Raw genomic sequence first — 22,376 nt, 5'->3', positions numbered from 1 at the left:
CAGAGCTCTCTCAGCCCCACCTACCTCGCAGGGTGTCTGTTGTGGGGAGGGGGAGGGAAAGGAGTTTGTGAGCTGCTCTGAGACTCCTTTGGGTAGGGAAGGGGAGGGGATAAATTAATCTGGGAGAACCGGGTTTGATTCCCCCACTCCTCCACTTGCACCTGCTGATGTGACCTTGGGTCAGTCACAAGCTCTGGCACAGCTGTTCTTGAAAAAGAGCAGTTTCTGTCAGAGTTCTCTCCGCCCCACCTACTTCGCAGGGTGTCTGTTGTGGGGAGGGGAAGGGAAAGGAGTTTGTAAGCCGCTCTGAGACTCCTTTGGGTAGTGAAGGGCAGGATATAAATACAATCTCTTCCTCTCCTCCACATGCAGCTGCTGGATGACCGTAGTTCTGATAAGAGCTGTTCTTGAAAAAGAGCAGTTTCTGTCAAGAGCTCTCTTGGCCCCACCTACCTCACGGGGTGTCTGTTGTGGGGAGAGGAAGGGAAGGGAGTTTGTGAGCCGCTCTGAGACTCCCTTGGGGAGTGAAGGGCCATGGGGTGGAAATCCAGTCTCTTCTATTCGTCTTCTTCTCTACTTTTTTCCTCTACCTTCCCTACCCCACGCGTAATTTTTGTGAACCTCTCTCCCGTAGGACGTGCACTGGAAGGGAAGCCGTGCCCCAAGCCCCTCGCTGACCCCTCCCCACGCCCCCGACGGGCCCTCACCTGCCAGGTAGCTGAAACACTCGCTGTAGCCCTCCCGGTAGGGATCACACTTCTCGATGGCAATGCTGCCGTCGCTGCAGGTGGTGGCGAAGATGGCCGCGCCGTGCTTGACCAGAGCGATGCAGATGGCCGTGTCGTTGCAGGAGGCGGCACAATGCAGTGGGGTCCTGAAAGGGAGAGGCAAGACGCATGAAGCGGCCAATTTGTACGGTGCATTGACCACGACCGCACAAGAGTTGAAGCATCCAGTCGAGGATATTACCATAAGGTAAAGGTAAAGGTTTCCCTTGTTTGAAAGCCAGTCGAGTCCGACTCTAGGGTTGCGGTGCTCATCTCTGTTTCAAAGCCGAAGAGCCAGCGCTGTCCGAAGACATTTCCGTGGTCATGTGGCCGGCATGACTCAACACCAAGGCGCACGGAACGCTGTTCCCTTCCCACCGAAGTGGTCCCTATTTATCTACTTGCAATTTCTTGCTTTCGAACTGCTAGGTTGGCAGGAGCTGGAACCAGAGATGGGGGCTCACTCCGTCATGCGGCACACTCAGGTCTCGAACTGCTGAACTACTGACCTTCCACAGCCTGCAGTTCAGCATCTTAACCACTTGAGCCACCATAAGACTTTACCAGAAAAACAAATTGTGAGGGTCGTAATACTATCTATACAATTCAATGTGATTGTTCTAAAAATTTATGTGGGGAAGTGTTCTAGAGCGATAAGTCTAGAATCCTTGAACACTGGCACGAAAAAGGGACATGCCCCTGAAAGCTTAAGGTACTGTGTTATTTATCAGTATAAACCCACATAAATATAATACTGAGGACACTGGTCATATTTTATTACAAAAAGAGGCATGGTTCATACATAAACTTCGTTCTCCCGATCACGGGAGGTGGTGGTTCCGCTCTGTTCTGCTATGGTCAGGCCTCACCTGGAGTCCTGTGTCCAGTTTTGGGCACCACATTTTAGGAAGGACGTTGACAAGCTCGAGTGTGCCCAGTAGAGGGCAAACAGGACGGTGAGAGGGTTGGAATCCAAGTCTTATGAGGAACGGTTGAAAGAGTTGGGTATGTTTAGCCTGGGAAAGAGAAGGCTTACAGGGGACATGAATGCAGTCTTCAAGTATCTGAAGGGCTGTCATGTAGAAGAGGGAGCAGATCTCTTCTCTCTGGCTCCAGATTGCAAGACTAGATCGAATGGGTGGAAATTACAAGGGAGTCGTTACCGGCTAAATATCAGGAGAAACTTCCTAACTGTAAGAGTGGTTGAGCAGTGGAACAGTCTGCCTCGGGAGGTGGTGGATGCTCCTTCGCTGGACGTTTCCAAGCGGAGGCTGGAATCTTTCGGGTATGTTGTAGGGCTCTCTTTTGGCTATGCTCCTGCAGAGTGCAGGGGGTTGGACTAGATGACCTGCAAGGTCCCTTCCAACTCTAACATTCTACGATTCTATGATTCTATTGCACCAATTGGTCTTAATGTGAGTTTGGATTTGTCTTCGTTTGTCTAACTCTAGAAACTGGATCGCATACATGTAGTACTGGTTTAAAAGGTAAAGGTAAAGGTCTCCCTTGCTCGAAAGCCAGTGGAGTCCGACTCGAGGGTTGCGGTGCTCATCTCCGTTTCAAAGCCGAAGAGCCAGCGCTGTCCGAAGACGTTTCCGTGGTCATGTGGCCGGCATGACTAAACACCAAGATGCACGGAACGCTGTTACCTTCCCACTGAAGTGGTATAGCCTCTGGCTCACATATTTTTGTCTTAGCTCAGGAAGAATGGCTCCAGAGCAAACTAATTTATGCAGTAGCCAAATCACTCACTCACAACTTTAATGCCAATAGCTCACAAAGTAGAATTTTTGCTCACAAGACTCCACATCTTAGAGGGAGCATTGCCCAGAGCTGTGAGAAAGGGGAGGAAAATGCCTCATTAGAGAGATTAATGCTGTGCCAGAATTAGGAGCTTCAGCACTGGAGATTGAGTTTGTAGGTGTGGCTTTAATATAAGTTCAGTCTTTAGAAAGGATTCTCGAAAAGGTTGTATAGCCGGTACATCTTCGACTGCTTTTTTTGTATTTTGGACTATAAATATATCAACCAGCAAGAGCCTCGTGTTGATATTTTGTTTGGAAGCAGAAGGAGTCAGACGGCCGAACTGGGAGTGCTGACCTTTAAGAAAGGCCTGGCAGAGAAACGGCACCTTATCCCCAGTGTTCAGTGAATGACTTTTATTGTTTTTCACTGGAAGTCCTTGCATACTTACTCCTTACAAGAGGCGCCACAGTGCAGTGTGATCCTGAGAGGGAGGGACGAGACGCGTCAAGCGGGCAATCTGTACGGTGGAGATGGCGGGTGCCCTCTTATGGGGCGTGCGGCTGCCCCTGTGACTGCGTCAAGCGGGCAATCTGTACGGTGGAGATGGCGGGTGCCCGCTTATGGGGCGTGCGGCTGCCCCTGTGACTGGGCAGGGGGGACAGGAAGGCATGCTCCCCCCCCCTTCTCTGAGACTCACCATCCGTGGCTGTCGGGGGAGTTGACGTTGGCGCCGATGTTGATGAGGAAGTCCACGATGTTGTAGTTGGCACCGCAGATGGCGTTGTGGAGGGCGGTGATGCCCTCGTCGTTCGGCTGGCTTGGGTCATTCAGCTGGGGGGGGGAGAGATTTCAAGGTAGGAGGAGGAACAATTTGAAAACTCTCGTCGGCAAAATCGGCCCACCCCACAGGATCCTGTAAGCTCTCATGAGTTTGGTGAGAGCCAGTTTGGTGCAGTGGTTAAGTACGCGGACCCTAATCTGGAAGAACTGGGTTTGATTCCCCACGCCGCCACTTGCACCTTGGGCCAGTCACAAGTTCTCTCAGAGCTGTCCTTGAAAAAGAGCAGTTTCTGTCAGAGCTCTCTCAGCCCCACCTACCTAAGTGGGTGTCTGTTGTGGGGAGGGGAAGGGAAAGGAGTTTCTAAGCCGCTCTGAGACTCCGAGTGAAGGGGCAGGGATAAATCCAGTCTCTTCTTCTTCTTTTTAAGGACTTTCCCTTTCTCTGAACCTCAACAGCTCTCGCCATCTCTTGCCTCTTGGAGCAAGCTGGGTCTTTTCTTCTCCTTCTAGTGAGTTTACAAAGTCACATTTCCCACACGCCAGGTCAGACACACACCCCTTCCTTGTCTGCGGGGAGCCCAATTTTGCCTCTTTTCCGCTTGGCCTGAACACCTGAGGCTGTCCTGACCCCAGGTTAGAAAACCGGGGCCCCTGACCGGGGGCCCTGCCTGTGTCTCGCCTCTTCCCATTGGCGGGGGCCCACCCCAAGATTCTTAGCTCCGAGGTCTTTCCGTGACCCGATTTCCGAGATCTGTTAACTGGAAATGCAGCTGCAGACTGAGCCTGGGGACTTCTGCGTCCAAGAAATAGGTGTTTGCAGAATGGGATTGAAATCCCTGGCTACAGACCTCCCAGGAGCAAAGAACACAGAGAGAAGGAGGAGATTGGATTTATACCCCACCCTTCTCTACCCAAAGGTGTCTCAGAGCGGCTTACAAACTCCTTTCCCTTCCCCTCCCCACAACAGACACCATGTGAGGTAGGTGGGGCTGAGAGAGCTCTGACAGAAACTGCTCTTCTTCAAGAACAGCTCTTATCAGAACTATGGCTTGCCCAAGGTCATCCAGCCAGGTGCAAGTTCTCCCAGATTAGAGTCCGCGCACTTAACCACTACACCAAACTGGCGGACCGCCCCTCGACTCTTCAATACGGTAACTATTAGGCTTCGAATAACTGCACATTTTTTTAAAGCGTGGTGGTCATCCGTTAGGGAAAGCCCTGGGGAACGGACACACCCAGGCCGACCAGCTGCCTGGTTTCAAAGAGGCCGTGCCCCTCCCGCAAATTTAAATTCAACTTTATTCTATGCCACTATCAATCTCCTTTTGGGGCTTGCTCCTTCTTTCGGGTAAGACACCATACCATATACAAACAGGGAGGAGGAGGAAGAGGAGAAAGAAGAGGAGGAAGATGATGAAGAAGAAGAGATTGGTTCTATACCCGAAGGAGTCTCAGAGCGGCTTACAATCTCCTTCCCCTTCCCCTCCCCACAACAGACACCCTGAGAGGTAGGTGGGGCTGAGAGAGCTCTTTCAAGGACTGCCCTTGAGAGAACAGCTCTTAGAGAACCTGTGACTGACCCAAGGCCACACTGGCAGCTGCGTGTGCAGAAGGAGGAGGAGGAGAAAAGATGGGATTTATACTCCGCCCTTCACTACCCGAAGGAGTCTCAGAGGGGCTTACAATCTCCTTCCCCTTCCCCTCCCCACAACAGACACCCTGAGAGGTAGGTGGGACAAACAGGGAGGAGGAGGAAGAGGAGAAAGAAGAGGAGGAAGATGATGAAGAAGAAGAGATTGGGTCTATACCCCATGGCCCTTCACTACCCGAAGGAGTCTCAGAGGGGCTTACAATCTCCTTCCCTTTCCCCTCCCCGCAACAGACACCCTGTGAGGTCGGTGGGGCTGAGAGAGCTCTTTCAAGGACTGCCCTTGAGAGAACAGCTCTGAGAGAACCTGTGACTGACCCAAGGCCACACTGGCAGCCGTGTGTGGAGAAGGAGGAGAAGAAGAGATTGGATTTATACTCCGCACTTCACTACCCGAAGGAGTTTCAGAGGGGCTTACAATCTCCTTCCCCTCCCCACAACAGACACCCTGTGAGGCAGGTGGGGCTGAGAGAGCTCTCTCGAGAACGGCTCGTGAGGGAACAGCTCTGAAAGAACGTATGAATGACCCAAGGTCACACCAGCAGCTGCATGTGGAGAAGTGGGGAATCAAACCCAGTCCTCTCCCAGATCAGAGTCCGTGCTCTTAACCACCACACCAAACTGGCTCCTAGAAACCCTAGAACGTTCACAATGGCTGCCAGAGAGGCCAGGCACCCAACCGTACACAAGGAAGGAATCCAGAAAAAGAAAATCTAGAAAGCTCACCACCTCTGGCAGGGAGTCACACCGGCCGTGTAGCAATTATGCCTACAGGGCAGCCCTGTGAGGAGCGGACAACAGTCCTGAAGTCCCGCAGCGCCCTGAGGCCACCACCCTGTCCTTAGTCAGCTTCCTGGTCTATAACAAGGGGATGACCAGATCCTGGCCTACCTAACAGGGCTGTTGCTCAGACCCCCGCAATCACATGCATACTGTGCTACAGAACTACCAAGTCCCTTGGCATCGTTTTTTTGTTTACCATCGTGCCATTATCACGCGCGGACCCTGCTAGAACTTGCCGTCTGAAACGTTTAGTAAAGCGCTGCCGCCAAAACAGCTTGGGAAATAAACCAGCTGGCCTCTCGCCAGTCTTGCCCCACTGACAAAAGTTTGCCATCAGCTGAACACAAAGTTTGCCCCTCGACTTCCAGCTGACAGCCCACCCACCCCAGGCCCATAGCTACAGTGGGACTTTCAGGGGCTCCACCCCCTTTCTTAAAGGCACAGCCCCACAAGAATTTCTCCTGTAAATGCTTTTTTCAATCATTTAGAAACATTTTTTTAAAGGCATGGGCTCCTTTAAGCAGAGTGGGGTGCTGCAGTTGACTGATTCCCATACTGAGCAAGGGGGTTGGAGTAGGTGACCTCTAGGATACCTCCTAACTTTGTGTCAAGAAACTGGTCTCCTTTAAGACAGTTTTTCTGCCTCCTAAGTGTTAGCTTTTTTGACTATAGAAGAAGAAGAAGAAGAGATTGGATTTCTCTCACTACCCGAAGGTGTCTCAGAGCGGCTTACAAACTCCTTTCCCTTCCCCTCCCCACAACAGACACCCTGTGAGGTAGGCGGGGCTGAGAGAGCTCTTGACAGAAACTGCTCTTTTTCAAGAACAGCTCTTATCTGAGCTACGGCTTGCCCAAGGTCATCCAGCAGGTAGAAGTGGAGGAGTGGGGAATCAAACCCGGTTCTCCCAGATCAGAGTCTGCGCACTTAACCACAACACCAAACTGGTGTAGTTATCACCCCCACCTGCCGGCTTGTTATCAGAAGTGTTGCTTGGGCTGGCAGAAGTAATTAACTTGCAGCAGCTGAGAACTGTCGTCTAAAGCGGTTGACAGCTTGCAGTTTAGAGATCTATCCTGGTCACAGCTTTCTATCGTCTAAATGGCTTTTCTTTCTGCACTGAGAACTTCAGCCCCACCAGAAAAACAGTTGCCCCACAAGCCATGAAATCCAGGCTACGGACCTGAGGACCCCCCCGGCCCCAATCCAGCCCAGCCGACCCCAATGGCTGTGCCTTCTCACCTCCGCCACGGCTTCCTTCACCACCTCCAACTCGCCGGTCAGCGCTGCATCCAGGAGGAGAACCAGGGGGTTGAGGCGGGCCCTCTGCTTCGGCCGCTTCCGTGGCGAAGAGACTTTGCGCAGGGCAGAGCGCTTCTCCTGTACGCAAACCAGGGGAGGGAGACGGTTACGGAGAAGGCGACAGAGAGCATCCACTTCACATGGCGGCTAAAACCCCGAGCCAGAATTTCAGGACAATCATTCCAGGAGCAGGCAAAGGAGTTGTAAGCACAGGCATGCCCCTGTGTGCGTACAGAGTGCATTGCCGTCCCCATGTGGACTCAGGGTGGGAGGGAACAAGCCCCAACACCTCCACTTGTAAAAACAAAGCAAGAATGAACCCCTCTGAGCATGTGTAGAGTGCCTTCCCATTACAGGAGAATACACAAGGATTACAGTGTGTATACAAACACAAAAATAACAAATACACTGTAGTAAAATGCAAAAATATATAACTGAGAATTTACATGGAGGTAAAGGTCATGAAAATATATAATTCAATACAGAATTAAGCAACATAACATAATCACATATACGAGGAGTACAGAATACCATACGGCACAAACTATTAGTCAGAGAATGGTCAAACAAATGGGATCCCAAAAAAGTCTAAAGTATCGGTCCAAAGGGATTAGAACGTCAGAAGTCAGGCAGAAGCCAAAAAATCAGGCAGAAGCCAAAAAGAAATCAGGCAGAAGTCACACAAAGTCAGGCAGAAGTCACACGAGGATTCCGGATATAAAGGCCTCGTTTCGGCTCACTTCATCAGTGGAACTAATCACAGTGCATCCATTAATTAATAGCTGTTAACATTGTCAGAGTCATTAAAGCAGACAGTCATTCCAAAACATCCTCATTTATATATACTCTTATCCGGGCACCACACCATTTTCATGACCTTTAGGTAAAGTAAAGGTAACGGCTTCCCTTGCTCGAAAGCCAGTCGAATCGGACTCCAGAATCCGACTCATCTCCGTTTCCAAGCCGAAGAGCCAGCGCTGTCCAAAGACTTTTCCGTGGTCATGTGGCCGGCATGACTACACGCCGAGGCGCACGGAACACTGTTACCTTCCCACCGAAGCGGTACCTATTTATCTCCTTGCAATTCCTTGCTTTCGAACTGCTAGGTTGGCAGGAGCTGGGGCCGGAGACGGGAGCTCACTCCGTCATGCGGCACTCGGGTCTCGAACTGCTGAACGACCGACCTTCCGATCCGCAGCTCAGTGTCTTAACCACTTGAGCCACGGCAGCCCTTTTCATGACCTTTACCTACATATAAACTCTCAGTGATATATTTTTGCGTTTTATTACGGTGCATTGGTCATTTTGTCTGGTTGCGGGTTCTGTTATTTTCGAGTCCCCACTGCGGGAGGCACACACAAAGAATGGTCACAGGTGACACGGGATCTCCCAACGCAACTGGGATCGGGGCCAACGGTTTCCTGGGTGGAAGGAGCCGATCAGAGTGCCGCTCTCTCGTTCGGTCACTGCCGCTAGAGGCTGCACACCACCAGGGATATGGGGGGCTGCGCATCGGCTGCTCTGCTTCAGAAATGTGTCACGTCACAGGGGCAGGAAGGGTCATAAGAACATAAGAGGAGCCAATGCTGGATCAGGCCAAAGGCCCATGCTTTAACCTTTCCTCATAGGGAAAGTGTTCCAACCCTTTTATCATTCGAGTTGCCCTTTTCTGCACTTTTTCCAAAGCTATAATATCCTTTTTAAGGTGTGGTGCCCAGAACTGCACACAGTATTCCAAATGAGGTCTCACCATTGATTTATATAGGGGCATTATTATATTGGCTGATCTGTTTTCAATACCCTTCCTAATAATCCCCAGCATAGCATTGGCCTTCTTTATTGCAGTCGCACACTGTCTCGACATTTTCAGTGAGTTATCTACTACGACTTCAAGATCTCTCTCTTGATCAGTCTCTGCCAGTTCAGACCCCATCAAGGGGTCTTTGGATGCAGACTTACCGGGCTGTGAACAGCGGAGACCATCGCTGGACTCTCAGGCGTGTCTAGAAAGGAAGGCACGGGCATCGCGGGGCTCTGGGGTGGGGGCACAGGGGCCGGTGCCAAGGGCGTCCCTGGTGCCTTCTGCTCGGCGGCCTCGCTGATGGGCACGAGATCTGCCGGGGGGGCCGCCTCCCCCACCGGGACGGCCTCCTCCTTGCGGGGATGGTGGTGGAAGAGCCGGCTGATAATCTGCTGGTACTGCTTCTTGTGGGTGGGGGGCAGGGCCAGGCTGGGGCACTGCTCCATGGAGCCGCGGCGCTTCAGGGGCCTGGGCATCTCTGCCAGGACGCGGGCCACCTCCTCGAACTCCGGGACCTTCTGGGCTTCCGGCGGGAGGACCGGCTGCAGCCGGGTGGGGCTCAGCGGCCGGGCGACCTCGTCCACCTCTGGGGACTCGCCACCCGGCAGAAGGCTTTCCAGTTCTGGCTCCGTCTCGCCCGTCAACAGGGTGATGGGCACCACGCGGACTGGCTCGGCTGGCACCTCCATGGGCACGGCTCGGCTGTTGCCTGGAGACAAGGGCGGGGAGACGACCGACAGGGTTTAACTTCTAGGGGGAAATGTCACGAATCTAGTTGAACGTCCTGCCCTTCAGCTCCGGGAACCAACGGCAGCTACTCTGCCACAGTGATTGATTTATTTATTTGTTTATTTGTTTATTTATCTATCCTTAGATTTGTATCCCGCCCTACCCCAAAGGCTCAGGGCGGTTAACAAGGGCACAAAGTGCCGAGATTAAAACAATAAAAACACATAATATAAAACAGTAAAATACAGTGACAAAATCTGAGTGCTCCATTTGTCACAAGATGGGGTAGATCAGCTGCCGGATACGAACTAATCAATACCTGAGCTGGAAAAGACCCGTCTGTTACTACAGTTCTAACTAATCAGCTACGGAGAGAAGGGCGGGATATTAGGGAAAACGTTTTAACAATGAGGGCCGTTTAGTGGTGGGTTCGGTTGCCCAGGGATATGGTAGGTTCTTCCACCTTCAAGGTGTTTAAGCGTAAGAGAAGCCAGAGGCCAAGAAGTGACTGTTCCAACTGCCCGGAGCGCTTTACGCTTTGCTCAGGATTCAACAGAGGGGGGCGCTGTTCTCCGCTCAGGGCGCGCATTTGGGGAGCACGGACTCCGCTCGGCTTCACAACATGGCCCAGCTGAGCACCAAGGTTCCCTCTAAGCTGTGGAGTCCTGTGAGCAAAAACTCTACTTTGTGAGCTCCTGGCATCAAAGTTGTGAGCGAGCGACTGGGCTCCTGCAGAAATCAGCTAGCTCTGGAGCCCCATCCTTCCTGGGCGAAGACAAAAATGTGTGAGCCGGAGGCTAAAAAACTGTAAGCCGGCTCACACGAACTCGGCTTAGAGGGAACACTGCTGAGCACCCCAGGGCGGGCGCCTCCCCCCCCCCATCAGAGGTGGCTCACTCACCTTCGCTCCCGGACGGCGCCATCCTCATGTGATGCTGGGTCGGCGTGAGCGGCTGGTGCGGCGCCTGCTTGGGGAGGGGACGGAAGAGGGGGGACCCCGGCGGCCCCTGCGCGAGGGGGAGCTTCGTGCCCGACGCCCCGTACTCCCAGAAGGCGTTCTGCAGCCGGAAGATCATGGAGAGGGGCAGGGGCTTGTGGCGCTTGGGGCGGCTCCCCTGGGGGCTGGGGGGCGGCATGGGGATGCGAGAGATGGGCTGCTGGGCGAACTGCCAGTTGCGGGGCAGAGTGCCCGCCGGGTTGGCGGGGAGGGAGCGGCGGAAGGAGCCCTCGGAGCGGCGCTCGCTGGCCAGCGGGGAGACCTTGTAGTTCCGGGGCAAAGTGGCGCTGTGCATCCCATAATGCTCCTCCTGGGGAGAAGAAGCACACATGAACGCACGGAAGAAGAAGAAGAGAAGAGATTGGATTTATACTCCGCCTTTCACTACCCGAAGGAGTCTCAGAGCGGCCTACAAACTCCTTTCCCTTCCCCTCCCCTCCCCACAACAGACACCCTGTGAGGCGGGTGGGGCTGAGAGAGCTCTCCCGAGGACTGCCCTTGAGAGAACAGCTCTGAGAGAACTTGTGACTGACCCAAGGTCACACCAGCAGCTGCATGTGGAGGAGAAGGAGAAGAGAATTGGATTTATACCCCACCCTTCACTACCCGAAGATGTCACAGAGCAGCTTACAAACTCCTTTCCCTTCCCCTCCCCGCAACAGACAGCCTGCAAGGTAGGTGGGGCTGAGAGAGCTCTGAGAGAACTGCCCTTTCTAGAACAGCTCTGAAAGGACTTGTGACTAACCCTTGGTCACACCAGCAGCTGCAAGTGGAGGAGTGGGGAATCAAACCCAGTTCCCCCAGATTAGAGTCCGCGCCCTTAACTTCTACACCAAACTGGCTACTGAATCAGACTGCTGATTCCATCAATGTCAGTATTGCCTACTCAGACTGGCAGCGGCTCTCCGGGGTCTCAGGCGGAGTTCTCTCAGATCACCTGTAATCTGAAACTTTAGCTGGAGAGGCCGTGGATTGAACCTGGGACCTTCTGCATGCCAAGCAGAGACGCTAGTCTGACCCACAGACCCTCCCTGACAACAGGAACACGCCTAGTTATTGTCATGGCACTGCAGAAATGGAAGGCAGAGTATAACAACCCTAGTTTTTGCACCCACTATAGTTTGCACGTGGACACACACGAACCTGGCTTATACTGAATCAGACCATTAATCCGTCAAAATCAGTACTGCCTACTCAGACTGGCAGCAGCTCTCCAGGGTCTCAGGAGGAGGTCTTTCCCATCACCTCCTGCCTGGTCCCTTTTAACTGGAGATGCCGGGGATTGCACCTGGGACCTTCTGCATGCCAAGTGGAGGCTCTGCCACTGAGCCACGGCCCCTCTTGACAGCTCTCCAGGGTCTCAGGCGGAGGTCTTTCCCATCACCTCCTGCCTGGTCCCTTTTAACTGGAGATGCCGGGGATTGCACCTGGGACCTTCTGCATGCCAAGTGGAGGCTCTGCCACTGAGCCACGGCCCCTCTTGACAGCTCTCCAGGGTCTCAGGCGGAGGTCTTTCCCATCACCTCCTGCCTGGTCCCTTTTAACTGGAGATGCCGGGGATTGCACCTGGGACCTTCTGCATGCCAAGTGGAGGCTCTGCCACTGAGCCACGGCCCCTCTTGACAGCTCTCCAGGGTCTCAGGCGGAGGTCTTTCCCATCACCTCCTGCCTGGTCCTTTTAACTGGAGAGGTTGGGGACTGAACGTGGGACCTTCTGCATGCCACGCCCCCCCCATTTCTGTCTAGGGGACCAGAAAGAACACCCCAGCCCGCCCACCCGCTTCCCTCACATGGGGGACGCCCTGCAGGAGAGCCCAAATGTACGCTTCCATCAGAGATTCACCTCGACTGCCTGTTTTTAGCACTTTTTTGCTCTCCTTCCAGGGCTCCTCGTGGGCCACGATCCACGGGAAGTCTCCCTACACAAGCCCCGTGGAAATACACAGCCGTCCAAGTGCAGGGCGTCCTACTCACCTTGCCTTGCCCGGCGCCCCCACCGTCCAAACTGGATTCCCTCCAAGGGGCCAGGGGCAGCCCCGGCGCACTCTGACGCAGCCCCCCGTGAGGGTCTCCTCCTGGAAGGAGAAACACGATAGATGATTGGTTATCGAAAGTCCGGGACCTCCTCCTTATGGAAAAGATAACAGATTCTTTACGACAAGTCGACTGCTTCCCACAACGCTCCAACTTTTTAAAGAAATGGTCTCCGTTTATAGAATACATAACTGCATCTGATATCCAACCACATAACCCGATTTATCTCAAAATGATTTACACCTAACCAGGGGTCATTTTGTAGAAAAAGAGGTGCAGGAGCTCATTAGCATAACTCATTAGCATAACTCATTTGCATGTGCCACACACCCCTGACGTCACCAGAAGTGTGTCAGAAGGCAACACCCACCGCTCAGGCGCCACTGGACTGTTTTGGATTGCTAGCTGGGGGGGGGGCTGCAGATCTGTCCTCACAGAGGAGGGAGAGCTTGTACCTGAATAAAACCTGGTCTTAAAGGTGCCACTGGACTGTTTTGGACCGGGGGGCTGGGGGGGGGAGCTCTGCAACTTACCCGGCTGCTTCTTGCTCTGACTGGGTGGGGCTTGTTGCTTGTGCCCGCCCCCTGGGCTCTTTACTGCCAGAGCTCCGCTCCTGTGCGCTCCTGCAGGAAATTAGCCCTGCACCTAACTAATAATGAGCCCTGCACTAAAGGCACCGTTGACGTTTATCTGATCTTCTAGGAATATAAAACCAATTTCCAGAAAGCTCTTTTAAAGAGTACAGAACTTTATTAAACATACTTTAATTCTTAAGAGCACTGTTGATAACTGACACAATATTAAGACTGCTACATTGTTACCCTCACGTTACTAGATGAGTAAATATACTGAAACCAGTGTTCCCTCTAAGCTGAGTTAATGTGAGCCAGCTCACAGTTTTTTAGCCTCCGGCTCACACATTTTTGTTTTCGCTCAGGAAGGATGGGGCTCCAGAGCGAACTAATTAATGCAGGAGCCAAATCGCTCACTCACAACTTTAATGCCAGTAGTAGCTCAGAAAGTAGAATTTTTGCTCACAAGACTCCACAGCTTGGAGGGAGCATTGACTGAAACATATTTTGACTCTCGTTTGCAAGATTTTGTAATTTCTACTCGCAATTGTGTATTTCTGTATTACTTTGAAACGTCAAACAACAGTGAAATAACCCCCCCCCAAAAAAAGGAAGGAGAAATACTGTGGTGGGAGGCAGGGTGCTCCAGGGGGCTTCTCGCCCACTCTCTCCACCCACCGTGACATCCGGGGGTGGGACCTCTGACTGGTTGCTTCCTTCCAACCACAAGACAGGAAGCTGGGATGAGCAGCCAATCAAACACGGCCTCCCCTGCCACGTTCATTTTCTGTACTTACATTCCGCCCAAATGGCCGACATCACACCCTCCTCTCCTCTGCTTTACCCACACAACGACTATGCGGCGTATGTGGGGCTAAGAGAGTGTGCCCGGCCCAAGGTTACCCAGGAAGCTTCCAGGGCAAAGAGGGGATTCGAACCTGGTTTCTCCCAGAGCGCTTTAACCAACGCTTCGACCACACTAGACCACGCTGGTTTCCATACTCACTTTCGTAGCCAACCGGGTGGGCTGGCTTCTTCTCATACGCCACGTCCAGGTCAGACTCGTTCCAGGCCTTCTGCACTCTCCTCCGAAGCACCAAATCATCTGCCGGAGGAAAGACAGGCCCCGTTGGTGCTTTTGTGGCCGCAGAGCCAGAGTCCCCCCCCCCTTCCCGCACGCTGCCTTAAAACAAATCTCTGAACAGGAAGAGAGGAACTTTCATTGGCCAGATCAGGACAGATCTCATGACTTTGTGTACACAGGGTGGCTTCCTGCCCAGTGGGACCCTCGGGCTTAGCTAGCTCGGTGGTCTCCCTCCAGAGTCTCCGAGAACTGCTGCCGCCCAGAAGCTTTTTACTGCATATCGCCAAGGCCTGACTCTGCAACTCCTGCAAGCCACGCAGGGGCTCTGCTACAACCTCTCCTTCTGCAACGTGTATCCTGCAGTTTTTACTCATTTGCGTGCCTGATTCCACTCGTCGCTGGGTGACGCAAAAAGCTAAAAAGCACGTTGAAGCCGCAGTGCCTGGAAATCTAGCGAGGAACTCCTCGGGCTTTCTAGCACCTCCTGTGTGCTCTTTGTATGCACAGGGACCTGCAACTTGCTTCGTTTCTTAAAGAGTGGATGTTTGGATTCTTAGAAAACGAAGCGCCCCTCAGCAATAACCCTCTTGATTTTTTTTCAAAGCACAAAATAACAGGAAAAGGAGGAGGAGAAGGAGGAGGAGGAGGAGATTGGATTTATACCCAGCCATCCACCACTCAAAGGAGTCTCAGAGCGGCTGACAATCTCCTTTCCCTTCCCCTCCCCACAACAGACACCCTGTGAGGTAGGTGGGGCTGAGAGAGCTCTCTTGAGAACTGCACTTGAGAAAACAGCTCTGAGAGAACTTGTAACTGACCAAAGGTCACACTAGCAGCAGCAGGTGGAGGAGTGGGGAATCAAACCCAGCTCTCCCAGATCAGAGTCCTCGCTCTTAACCACTACACCAAACTGGCTCTTTACAGTATATACAAACAAGAAGCTATCTAAACCTCAGTCTTAATACTCCATCTAATTTTTCTCAGTGATTATTAAATGCTAGGGAATTCTGCCTAAGGACACCAACTCCAGGTTGGGAGATTTGTGGGTGGGGCCTAGGGAGATACCTCAGTGGGGTACAATGCCATAGAGTCCACCCTCCAAAGCAGCCAATTTTCTCCAGGGGAACTGATCTCTGCGGTCTGGAGATGAGTTGTAACTCCGGGGAATCTCCAGGTCCCGCCTGGAGGCTGGCATCACTACCTCCACCCTGCAAAATGCAGTACACATCCGGCCATTACCTTGAGCCCGGAAGGGCGGGAAGGTGTTTGGCATCGAGGGGTACATGCTGTGGTTCTCATACGGCGGCGGCAGAGGTGGCCGCGGAGAAGGCGCTCGGTCCGGGAAAAACATCGGCGGCCCCGAGCCGTCCGTCGGCAGCCGCGGAGAACCGGCGCGGCCCGTCGGCCCGGAGTAGGGCTTGTAATCGTACTGGCGCTCCAAGGATCCAGCCGACCGGTAGAAGCGAGGGGAGGACGGGTGGCCCACGGCGCCGGGCATCGACTCGTACGGGACCGGCAGCACCTTCGGCCGGGGGGATGTGGCTCGGTCCAGCTCAGGATGGAGGAAGATGGAAGGCCGCGGGGAGGTGGGCCGGCCGAGCGTCGACTTGGCCGGGAGGGAGCCGTAGGAAGTCACCGGGGACAAACCGGCCGAGTTCTCGTTGAAGGAGTAGGAGGAAGAGTAGCTCTCCGATGAGTCCAGGGAGGCGCTCTTCCAAGGCGACTGGTGGGGCGGGGAGACGGTGATGGGGACCGTCCGGACAGGGGGGTCTTGGGAGGACCAGGAACTGGTGCTGGGCCAGTCCCCCTGCCAAAAGCAAAGACACAGGTGAAGTGCAAACCACAGGTGCGGAAAAGGCAGTCCCCCCCCCCCGGGGGAATACCTGGCCAGACAGCTGCTGACCCTTTTCTTGATCCCTCTTTGTCCTGGCCTGCCACCTAGAAACTCGCACCCAGAACACGGTTCTCCCTTCTGTCCTGTCCTCGCAACAGATTTGCAAGGAATTTTTTTGGTTCGGGGGGGGGGGACTTAAATTTTTAGGGGGTCAGTTAAATTACAGTTAATGAAATTAACCTGAACGCCTGTCTTTAAAGGGGGAAGCTCCGAGCCCGTCTCTAGGCCTCCCTTTCAAGAGAGAGGGTAGCACGTGCGTCAATTCCTAGGGGGAAAAACAGCTCAAAGGGCCTTTATTTGCCTTCAGAAGGCATTTAAGTGCCTTTCGAGTTCGCTTCCACTGGGCAAGAAAGCTTACAGGCGCTCTACTGGGATCCTGGTCTAGTCATACTGGACCATCTTACGACAATTGCCATCCGCACTTCGCTATTTGTACTTAATCTGCACTTTATATATTATTGTTGGAATTTTATCTGTGTTTTATTGTAATTTTAACTCACGGTAAGCCGCCTTGAGCCTGCTTGCCAGACAAGGCGGGATAGAAGTCGAAATAAATAAATAAATTAGAAGGGCCCTCAAGAGTGGTACCTTCAATAAATCTCCTACAATCCCCCTTTCATAGAATCATAGAACGTTAGAGTTGGAAGGGACCTTGCAGGTCATCTAGTCCAGCCCCCTGCACTCTGCAGGAGCATAGGCCGAAAGACAGCCCTACATACCTACAATATACCCGAAAGAGGGTCGTCCAGCCTCCGCTTGAAAACGTCCAGCGAAGGAGCATCCACCCCCTCCCGAGGCAGACTGTTCCACGACTCAACCACTTTGATAGTTAAGAAGTTTCTCCTGATATTTAGTCGGTAACGACTCCCTTGTAACCTCCACCCATTAGATCTAGTCTTGCAATCCGGAGCAAGAGAGAACAGATCTGCTCCATCTTCTACATGACAGACCTTCAGATACTTGAAGAGTTCAATCATGTCCCCTCTAAGCCTTCTCTTTTCCAGGCGAAACAGACCCGACTCTTTCAGCCTTTCCTCGTAAGACCCTCCCACCTTTCTGCTAGCTCAGTCCTGCTGTAGACCACCTAGGGCATGGTGAGTCTTTCCCATGGGCCTTTAGGAAACATGCAAAAATAAGATTCCTGGCATGGCTATTGGGGGGGGCAGGGCTTTTAATTAAGGGGGCGTGGCCCCAAAACACCCCACTGTGGCGACAGGCCTGCCTCACAACAATCTTGTGAGGTGGCCTAGGCCGAAGGGGACCGGCCGGCCCAAAGCCACCCATGGCCGTGTGGGGATTTGAACCTGGGTCTCCATGGGCCTAGCCCAGCACATTTCTCGCCACTCCAGCCTGCCACCCCGCCCGCTGCCTCTCTTTCTCTGTACTTCCCTCGCATACCACCTTCGCCTTCCCTCAGTCCTGACTACCTGACAGCCAGGGAGCCAGGCGGCCTGTGGGTAGCCGAGGTGAAGCGCTGAGGAGCCGGTCTCCATCAGGGACGTTCCCAGAAATCCCTTTTCGTACATGGAATAACGGTAGGCAGGCGGGATGTTACCTATCCCAGTTCGCTGGTATTTCCCATCAAATCACAGCTGACTTACGGCAACCCCGGGGAGTTTTCAGGGCAAGGGACGTTCAGAGGGTGGTTTGCCCTTGCCTGCCTCTGCGTAGCAACCCTGGGCTTCCTCAGGGGTCTCCCATCCAAGCACTAAACACCAGGGCCGACCCTGCTGAGCTTCCCAGATCTGACGAGATCAGGACATGTTTACGTTGAGCAAAACAGTCCAAGTTTCAGACCGAGGACTTCTGGGCAAACAGGCCATAAGAACACAAGAGAGAAGCCCATGTTGGATCGGGCCAATGGCCCATTCAGTCCAGCACTCTGTGTCACACAGTGGCCAGAAATACCAGGTGCCATCAGGAGGTCCAGCAGTGGGGCCGGGCCACTAGAAGCCCCCCCACTGTTGCCCCCCCCCCCAAGCACCAAGAATACAGAGCATCCCTTGCCCCAGATATAAGAACATCAGAGAAGCCAATGTTGGATCAGGCCAACAGCCCATCCAGTCCAACGCTCTGTGTCACACAGTGGCCAAAAAGACCAGGGGCCATCAGGAGATCCACCAGCAGGGCCAGAACTCCAGAAGCCCTCTCTCTCTTACCCCCCCAAGCACCAAGAACACAGAGCATCCCTTGCCCCAGACATAAGAACGTAAGAGAAGCCATGTTGGATCAGGCCGATGGCCCATCCAGTCCAGCACTGTGTCACACAGGGGCCAAAACCCAGGGGCCATCAGGAGGTCCACTAGCAAGACCAGAACTCCAGAAGCCCTCCCACTGTTGCCTCCCTCAGGCACCAAGAAGACAGAGAATCCCTTGCCCCGGACATAAGAACGTAAGAGAAGCCATGTTGGATCAGGCCAAAGGCCCATCCAGGCCGACACTCTGTGCCACACAGTGGCACATCAGGGGCCATCAGGAGGTCCACCAGCGGAGCCAGTTCACAAGGAAGCCAGTAGCTCAGGTTCTAGAGGCCACGATTCCCACGCACAGCAGTGCCTCACCATCCAACACGTCACCAGGAGATCAGCCATGTATCTCAAAATCAGCTTGTATCCCGTGCTCCTGGGCATGCAGCAGGGGTCACTGGGTGTGCGTGGGGGGCTGTGAATGTCCTGCATTGTGCAGGGGGTTGGACTAGATGACCCTGGAAGTCCCTTTCAACTCTCTGTGATTCTATGACAAGGTGGGGCTACGCTCCAATGAGTCTGCAAACATCTCTTGAACACCAGGTGCGAACTCTGGCTCCGCTGACACACTCCGGAAGCCACCAACCCTCCCCCTTCCTCTGGACCCCCCCAGTCCCCATCCGCCCCCCAAACAGCGGCATTACTGCAAGGCCGCTGTCCCCTAGCCTCACTCGGCCCTTTGCCGTACCTTCTGTGAGACGCTGGACTGGCCAGCGCTGCCCGTCCAGAGAGACTCCAGCTGCTTGGAGAGCTCGTCCACCTTGGCGGCCGCGGTATCCAGTTCCACCTGCTTGAGGTCCATGTGCTTGGAAGCCAGAGCTGCCGGGAAGGTGGGGGGGGAGAGAGAGAGAGACACGTTCTGGACTGCTCGTGTGTCAAACAGGGCTCAGTGCATGCTTCCTTCTCTGGGAAAGGAAGATGTCTGAAACTGCCCTTGTTTTGGACACATTTCCCAAGCGATGTTGTCCTACATAAGAAACATAGGAACCTAAGAGAAACCAATGTTGGATCAGGCCAATGGCCCATCCAGTCCAACACTCTGTCACACAGTGGCCAGAAATATCAGGGGCGAGGTCCAGCAGTGGGGCCAGGACAATAGGAGCCCTCCCACTGTTGCCCCCCCCCAAGCACCAAGAATACAGAGCATCACCTGCCCCTGCCTAAGACTTCCTGTCTGTACCTTGTGGCTAAGAGCCACTGATGGACCTCTGCTCCATGTGCTTATCCAATTCCTTCTTGAAGCCGTCCATGCTTGTAGCCGCCACCCCTTCCTGTGGCAGTGAATTCCATGTGTTCATCACTCTTTGGGTGAAGAAGGACTTCCTTTTATCCGTTCTAACCCGACCGCTCAGCAACTTCATGGAGTGCCCACGAGTACCTCTTTCTCTACCTGCTCTATCCAGGCCCGTAGCTAACATGGGGCCCACGGGGCCCGGCCCCCTAGTGTTTCTTCTGGGCCCCCTCTCTCCTGGGCTGCCCCCCAAATGCTCCAACCTACCACCTGCACTGTACTTCCATTTAATTAGCTGGTGGCCCCCCCAAGGCCCCCTCACAAAGAATTCCCTAGCTACGGGGCTGGCTCTATCCCCGGCATAATCTTATAAACCTCAATCATGTCACCCCTCAGCCGTCGTTTCGGACTGTCCTCCAGTACAGTCAACAGAAAGACCATCAGAACTATCCCGGGGAGGTCCCCAGCACGGCACCTGTGGGCACCAGGGCACCGACACCTGTGCCTACCGTGGGTTTTTCGGAAGCGGGCAGGGCCGGGTGCGGCTTTTGCCCAGCAAGGCTTCTGATTGGCTGCGCAGGTATTTCAAAATGCTGCTTGGGCCGCAGCTGCCACCACAGCACAAGAACTTAAGCTGCAGTGGCCATTTTGTGGCCGGCCCTGCCCCCCGCGGCGGCCATTTTGTGGCCGCCTCCCAACGGGCTGTGTCAGAATTCCAAAGGTGCCCACAGGCTCAAAACGTTTTGGGATCCCTGCTCTGTCCCCTCATTTCATGTACTTTTGTGCCATAACTTTCCACGCAAAGTAGGGTTGCCAAGTTGAACTTAACCACTACACCAGACTGGAAGAGAAGACCTTGCTGTAAACACAGGGCTGGGTGTGGCTGCTGCAGTGCCTGGCACCTGCACATGAAGACACAATGCCCCTGCAGTGCGGGCCCAGCATCACCACAACTCAGGCACTGGGCTGGGGGGGAGAGAGCGAGACGCTGGTGCAATATCGACACATGCGACATTAAGAGTCACACAGGGATGTTTTGCACGGCTCCGGCTCTTTCCAGGAAGTTAGTTTCCGAGGGCAACCATATCGGTCTGCAGCACAACGGCATTATTTGAGTGCCGTGGCTCCGTAGAGGCCAACAAGAATTTTGAGGTAGAAGCTTTCAAGGCTCAACGCTCTTGTACCTGACGAAGTGAGCTTGGACGCTCGAGAGTCCATACTCCAAAAATTCTGCGGCTTTCTAAGGCGCTTCCGGACTCGAAGCCTTCCAGGAATGCCCAGACAAGGACCACGACCCCACACACACACACACACAACTTACACTGGAAATTGAGCTCCAGGATGGCCCGGGCGTCACCGACATCTTCGCTCGCCATGGTGCCAACCGGTGGTTTCGGCTCCGATGCCGACGGCCGCCAACGCCCCGGGTGTTGGAGAGACCTAGGGAGACGAATAACGTCCATGACTGGCGTTCGGAGACAAGTCACCTTCCTAGCCGGACGTAACCCCAACCCCCACGACCCCGTGCCCTGCCGTGATTTTACCTCCAACCCCCCCCCCCCCCCCCCCCCCGGCTCCTGCCACGCCTGCCCAAGCCGTCTTCAAAAGGCAGCCCTCGTGAATCGCAGGCTTATAAACGGTGCTCCGGTGCCAGGTTTCCCTGGGAGGGGCTGGGAAAGAGACACTGCTAGTCATGACTCAGGACTCTTGCGTAATCGGAGAAACTGAGCCGAGGCCCGGCGGAGACACCTGGGGAGGCCACCTGATCCAGCCAGGAAGAAGCCGAACACGGCCTGCCCTTGAAACGTCTTGGGTGGGGCTGAGAGCAGGCAGGCAGGCAGGCAGGCGGGGGGAGGAACCCGGATCTGCCAAGAAAACAGACAGGGGATGTCTTCTTCCTGCGTCTGGTGCAGGACAAAGAGTCCGGTTCTGGCTGTGTGTCAGCATGGCTGGCCCTGTCTCCCCCAACCGGCCAGGACACCCACTCCAGGCCCAGTTCAAGACCAGCGTGGTGGCTGTTCGCTCTGCGAGACCCGGGCGGGATTCCCAGGACACGTTTCGCGTGTCCTTGTGGAAGCCGTGACGGCGGAGCCACAAGTGCCCCGCTGGAACCCCCCCAAAGCAGGACCGGGCGCTGTTTCCGGGGGGGGGTAGGTTCCCCAGCGGCCGCCCCGTCATCCGTTTGTCTTCCTCCGCCCAACCCTCGAGGAGGATTCTGGGAGGACGCCAGGCCCAGATTTAACGACCGAGCGACTAATGAGCTATTAGTCAGTGCTAATTCCAGTTTGCATGGTAGGTTTTTTATGGGGTGCCTAACCAGCCGGAAAACTATCCCTCGCCTGGTGAGTCAGGCCGCTTCTGTAGCCCGGGAAGGTCCTCTGGTGCGGCGGCGGCAGGTGCAAGCCAAGCCCCGTGCGAGGGCTGGCAACCCCCAGACGGTACCGGGAGATCCCCTGCTGTCAAAACTGATCTCCAGACGAGCAAAATCTGTTTCCCCTGGAGAAAGTGGCCGCTTTGGAGGGTGGACTCCGTGGCTCCTACTTGGTGAGCGAGCGATTTGGCTGCTGCATAAAGCCGTTTGCTCTGGAGCCCTCCTTCCTGAGCTAAGACGAAAAACGGGTGAGCCGGAGGCTAGAAAGCAAGTGAGCTAGCTCACACTAACTCAGCTTAGAGGGGACAGTGGCCCCTCCCCTCCCCAAACCCCACCCTCTCCAGGCTCCACCCCCAAAAGCTCCAGGTATTTCCCAACCCAGAGCTGGCAACC

The 22,376-nt window shown here is 54.2% G+C and overlaps 1 protein-coding gene across 1 annotated transcript in view; it reads right to left on the bottom strand.

The window, feature by feature from the left end:
- PPP1R13L (protein phosphatase 1 regulatory subunit 13 like) overlaps positions 1-21,046 on the bottom strand; it is a 27,198-nt gene extending 6,152 nt beyond the window's left edge. The window contains exons 1-10 of the mRNA XM_015429298.1: positions 20,934-21,046; positions 19,070-19,200; positions 15,481-16,048; positions 14,164-14,262; positions 12,526-12,626; positions 10,456-10,861; positions 8,984-9,534; positions 6,965-7,102; positions 3,211-3,344; positions 708-874 (exon numbers count right to left, since the gene is read on the bottom strand). Coding sequence (XP_015284784.1) covers positions 708-874; positions 3,211-3,344; positions 6,965-7,102; positions 8,984-9,534; positions 10,456-10,861; positions 12,526-12,626; positions 14,164-14,262; positions 15,481-16,048; positions 19,070-19,200; positions 20,934-20,988 — 2,350 coding nt within the window. The 5' untranslated portion in view covers positions 20,989-21,046. The remainder of the gene's footprint in view (positions 1-707; positions 875-3,210; positions 3,345-6,964; positions 7,103-8,983; positions 9,535-10,455; positions 10,862-12,525; positions 12,627-14,163; positions 14,263-15,480; positions 16,049-19,069; positions 19,201-20,933) is intronic.
- Positions 21,047-22,376: the final 1,330 nt, after the last annotated feature.

Source organism: Gekko japonicus, unplaced genomic scaffold (assembly GCF_001447785.1).
Source record: "Gekko japonicus isolate JY-2015 unplaced genomic scaffold, Gekko_japonicus_V1.1 scaffold4662, whole genome shotgun sequence".
NCBI lineage: Eukaryota > Metazoa > Chordata > Lepidosauria > Squamata > Gekkonidae > Gekko > Gekko japonicus.
Note: the sequence above shows the minus strand (reverse complement) of the source record. Positions and strands in the feature narration are given on the sequence as shown.